Source organism: Etheostoma spectabile, chromosome 1 (genome assembly GCF_008692095.1).
Source record: "Etheostoma spectabile isolate EspeVRDwgs_2016 chromosome 1, UIUC_Espe_1.0, whole genome shotgun sequence".
Taxonomy (NCBI): Eukaryota; Metazoa; Chordata; class Actinopteri; order Perciformes; family Percidae; genus Etheostoma; species Etheostoma spectabile.
Window position 1 is genome coordinate 23,581,942 of NC_045733.1, and position 5,294 is coordinate 23,587,235.

The 5,294-nt window shown below is 41.9% G+C and overlaps 1 protein-coding gene across 2 annotated transcripts in view; it reads right to left on the reverse strand.

The window, feature by feature from the left end:
• LOC116690728 (USP6 N-terminal-like protein) overlaps nt 1-5,294 on the reverse strand; it is a gene marked incomplete in the record, with an annotated part of 30,402 nt that overhangs the window by 21,112 nt on the left and 3,996 nt on the right. The window contains 2 exon segments of one of the 2 annotated variants that reach the window (XM_032517888.1): nt 2,157-2,229; nt 2,427-2,500. In XM_032517888.1, coding sequence (XP_032373779.1) covers nt 2,157-2,229; nt 2,427-2,434 — 81 coding nt within the window. 2 annotated transcript variants of the gene reach the window in all.

Genomic DNA, 5,294 nt, shown 5'->3' on the forward strand with positions numbered 1-5,294 from the left:
AAACATGAGAAAAAGTTAAAAACATCGATAAAAAGCATCAACAAAAGGGTTGATTTTCAATTTTGACGGGAAGACAACACGAGGGTTAAATGTTTTTAGACATTTTTATGTAGAGATAGATTGGGCTAGAATTCTTTTTGTATTGTGATGCAATTTATTTATTATTTATTTTATTTTAGTCTCTTTTATTTTGACTTCAGGAAAGAGGCCAGGACAGGTGTGGAGATGACCTTTTATTAGAAGTTTTATTCTCCCGCAATCGGTCCCGTCCAGTGGTCCTTTTAACCCTCCTGTTGTCTTTGGGTCCAATTTAACCCATTTTCAAAAACATCTATATCAAAAACATGGTTTTCTTTCAACCAAATTGCCAGAAATGAACATCGATGGTTCCATGTAACCCTCTTCTCTAGTGAAATAAAGGATCTGTCCACTACTTTCATTGGATTCTGGGTTTTTTATTCAGTTGTAAAGCATATTAACAAATATTTTTAAACTCAAAAATTAGGTTTATTTACCCTTATATTGACCCTTTAATCCAAGAATAAGTGTAAAACTCGTATCAGTTGGTAGTAGTGGGAAAAAAGCGTCAAAAACATTAAAAAAACATAACTTCAAAAAACAACAACATGTGTGTCAGAAGCATAGGGGAACAAAATGTTGAAAAAAAGTGTAAATTTCTTGAGCCGGGAGGACAACACAAGGGTTAAACAGCTTTTATATAACTTTATTTAAGTGATATATTTACTTACATAACCTTTAAGGTAAGGTTGAGCTGATTTTAGGGATAAGACGCATTTGAAATGACATCACAACGTGCAGAAATACCAACATAGGCACTGGAGGAGTTTAAAGGGTTTAACCCAAACATCTTTAATAAGTTAAACTCTATGTGACTGTGACTGTAAATCTGCTTTATAAGCACAATGTTTCAGAGTAATGTTTGCATGATGGAAAAATCCAGTGAGGCTACGATGTGGTCCCAGTGTTGACACAACGGAGAGGGAACTAATCCTCCGACCGCCTACCGGAGACGCTGCAGAACAACAACACTGCTGCGTGGTTGGCCGCATGTCTGGACGGCAGCCAATCAGCCGGCTGCTGTGAGCGAGGGAGGGGGAGTGGGGGGGTTAGTTAAAAGAAGATGTCAGCAGAAAACTGCACTTTATAATTTCATGTTTTTTCAACATTAATATGCGTTCCTCTAGCCTGGCTATGATGATCGGTGTAAACCGAGCCCTGGGTATCCGGCTCTGCCTTTGAGAAAATGAAAGCTCAGATGGGCCAATCTGGAATCTTGCCCCTTATGAGGTCATAAGGGGCAAGATTACCTCCCCTTTCTCTGCTTTGCCCACCCAGAGAAAAATATCATGGCAGTTGGTCAAGGCCACACCCCCGACACGTCAGAGCGAGAGAGGTGAAGCAAGCTTAGCTCGGTCTCTCTGAGACTTGCATACCAGACCTGAACCTGTATGTGTCTGTGACGGGAGTTTACCCAGAGTGCACCTGGGATAAAACTTTCCCCCAGCCCTGATCCTGCTCTCTGCCCTGAGGCCGGAAACCAGCATTCAGCCACAGAAACCACTTCAGCCAGCCCCCAGAGGTCAACGTCAAGTCAATCGTTGCACAGCGTGTCACAGCTGTTGCTATGGCTAGACAGAGCTGCCCCCCCCCCCACCACCCAAACACACACACACACACACACACACACAACCCCACACACCGCTCCACCCCAAATTTAACATCTAGCTGCCACCGTCTCCATTTCCATTTCTGCAGAACCTCGTTAATTCCATTTTAATTTATAATGAATCATAACAGGAGTTACCTCTGGAAACATTGCAGATGGAGTAGGTCTAGACCACTCTCTATAATTTACAGAGACCCAACAATACTGACAGTAGAGGGAACAAAAACATCCTTTAAACAGGCAGATACCTCTTCATTTAGTTGTAGTTATTGACCAAGTTGTGCTTCTCATGCCTGGTTGAAATGTTAGTTTCACTTTCAGTCAGATTGTTGCTCCAATCACATCAAACCACAGGCCCAAATATATTATTACGTGAGGTGTTATTAATGGCAGCGTGCTCACTTCCACCCACACACATTCACAGAGTATTGTCCTCCACACATTCAGAAATGCAAAGCCCACAACACACAATGTAATCTACGCTCTCGTCCTTCTCAGCGCGTCTCTCAACCCCAAAGTGACGCGAGTGTGAACTCTTCCTCCTACAGAATAACACATAATGGAGCTTCACGTTTGGCACACTTTCCTCAAATGAACAGAGAAAACATTATACACAATATCTGCTAATAAGAGCTGGGATTGTCAGACTTTTTAGAAATCAACACTTTGTACTGGTATGAATCTGAAAAGACGCTGTAGACAACATGCTCCATCTGGACCCAATAAAGACGAAACTCACCGCAGCATATTTCAAGATGATATCAGCGCGTTCCTCTGCAATTAGAGTCTCGATGTCTTTCTTCATGTCAATATCTGCAGAGAGACGAGAGGAAAGGAAGAAGTGCATGAGCTGGAGAAGAAGAAGAAGAAGAAGAAGACCATACACAACAACAACAACAATGACGACGATGACGACAACTCAAGATGACTCATGGGAAAAAAAGATCCCAGCTGATAGACGTAGGCGACGGTTGGCCTCCGGTGGAACTAACATGTGTTAACAATGTTTTCAACCCATTTGATTGGAACAATCCCTTCACTAGTTTCAGTAGAAGCTTGTTAAAGGTCCCCAAACAAGGCAGTACCCTGATCTTAACCCAGGCCTCCTTTCCCACTGTCTGCTGGTCCAGAGCCTCACAGCTCTTAGTTCCTGCTTTGGGAGCAACAGACCTTCGTTGCATAATCCCACTATGGAGATATTGCTAATCCAGATGGTTTGTGTGTCCAGATTCCCACTCCAGATCCTGCCCCTGGTGGGCGTCCGTACAGGGAGTGTAGACGAAGCTCACAGGACTGTTTCAAAATCAACTCTTGAAGAGCTAAGGATGCAGAACTGGACCGATGTGATCCACTTTCTTGGTCTAAGCGTTCTGAATCAGCTGCAGCTGTCTGTCTGATTTCATGTCGCATTGTACAATATTGAGGCATGCCAGATTGTGCAGTAATACCTGTTTTTTTTTTGTCACCTCTTTCGAGGAATTTCTGGAAATAATGGAACGATTTTTGACCAAATTTGATGTTTCTGTTGCATTTTTCAAGGTTTTGTTTGACAAGTGTTTTCATAGTCTCTGATGTTTTAAAAAAATATTTTTTTGTCTTTTTTTTTAAGTGTTATCTTTTCGACAATTTTTGCTTTTTTTCTAGCCATGCAGACATGTGCCGGGACCTCCCTAGATAGTCTCACCAGGGTTAAGGTTAGGCATTTAGTTGTGATGGTTAATGTTAGGGTAAGGGGCTAGGGAATGCATTGTGTCAATGACGGGTCCTCACAAAGATAGTGAGACGCGAATCACATCCCCTCGTTAAACCACAGCCAATCTGTCGAGGCAAGGCCGCTTTATACTTCATAACTTACTGCATCTCAAAGCTCTTTACAGAAAGCATTAAGACAAGGTAGGAAACACAAGAATAAAAGTTACAGTTCAGAGTAAGAAATTTATAATTTGAAAGGCAGCATCAAAACAGAAAAGACTTGCAGTTTTCTTTTCTTTCTGCGGTTTTTTTCAGATATGCGGTGCAACAAAAACTGAATGCCGCAGACGTGTCCCAGACCACCTGAGAGGTAGCAGCACAAACAGCAGCAGAAATACACCGTTCAGTGGTTTACGAGCCAACAGGAGCATTTCAAAATCAATTCTTTAAGAGTTAGGGATGCAGAACTGGACTGAAGTGATCCAATTTCTTGGTCTTGGCGTTCTGAATCAGCTGCAGCTGTCACATTGTCCAATATACGTTTTGAGGCATGCCAGATTGTGCTGTAATACCTGGCCAAATCATAGCGTGAAGGTGCCGGTATAAGCCGAGTCGTATCCTCCGTTCTGCCCCAGACTGTGGCTGAATGTGGGTTACCAAGGTCCAGGGAGGAGGAAGATAGATGTCGTGCATAGTGAGGATTCAGAAAACATCACGATACAGCAATTCTGCAATAATCAATACATTGCTAGACAATCCTATAATGATCCATCACAATATTGGTCAAAGAAGCGGACTACTCGAGTCCTGGACTCAGATTCGAGTCCAATTCGAGCCGCTATTCTTTGGACTCTTGACTCAGCTTGAGTGTCGCCCTAGTGTTGCCTTCCTTCTTTCTACTGTGTTTTTTTTCAAAGTTTTTATTACTATTTTTGACCAATTCTAGCTTTACTTCCTTCTTTCTTCCGTCTTTTTCTACTCTCTTCTTTTTCTGTGACTCTTTTTGAAGTTTGTCACCTTCTTGTTGAGGGTTTTGTCATGTGTTTCAACCTATTTTTGCCTTTCTTCCTGACCTTCTTCTACTGTCTTTTTTTCTTTTAAGTATTTGTCTTTTTACAAAGTTTCTTTTCTGCTTTTTTGAAAGTTGTTTGTCGTTTTTGGGAATTTCTTGTGACTCGCACACTGATGCATTGGACTTGGACTCAGACTTGAGGATTTATGTAATCGCACTTTCATGAAATAGGACTCAGAAGTTCTTTCTCACTACCTTTATGGGTAATAGGCAGTCCTGGACTCAGACTTGAATCCAACTCGTCGGCCTAGACTCAAGACTTGAGTCTCAGTCTTCTGTGGTGACTTGGACTCAAATGTGAACACTGGGAACTAGGGACTTGACTCAGACTCAACTAAAACATTGGGTCTGACTATGAATACAAAATGCCTGTGAAAGGTTAAGTCCAAACTGTTAGAAAACTAGTTTTTAAGTCTGTAAATTAAAATGACAACTATAGAGCAACTGTGGGTCCAGACTTTGGACTTATACATCTGTTATTTTCCTCAAACTACTGTCCTGCCGTTGGAAACCTCTACGTCTACGGCTAGTTAACTCATCTTCAAGTTGGGAGTAGGGAAATGTATTTGGAGCGCCTTGTTTTAAGCATTAAAAGATCCATATTTGGCGCCAGCGAATCAATCTCGTATCGCACAAAGGACGACGATATATATTGCCGCTAGGCCTGCACAAAATTGGAAAGATCGTACATTGCGATATTTTTTCCCCCTGCGATCTATATTGCGATGTAAAAAAAGAAAGGGTTAAAAAGTACACTGATATAGGAAGATGGGCCAATTCGACCCCAGGACAACATGAGGACAACATGAGGACAACATGAGGACAACATGAGGACAACATAAG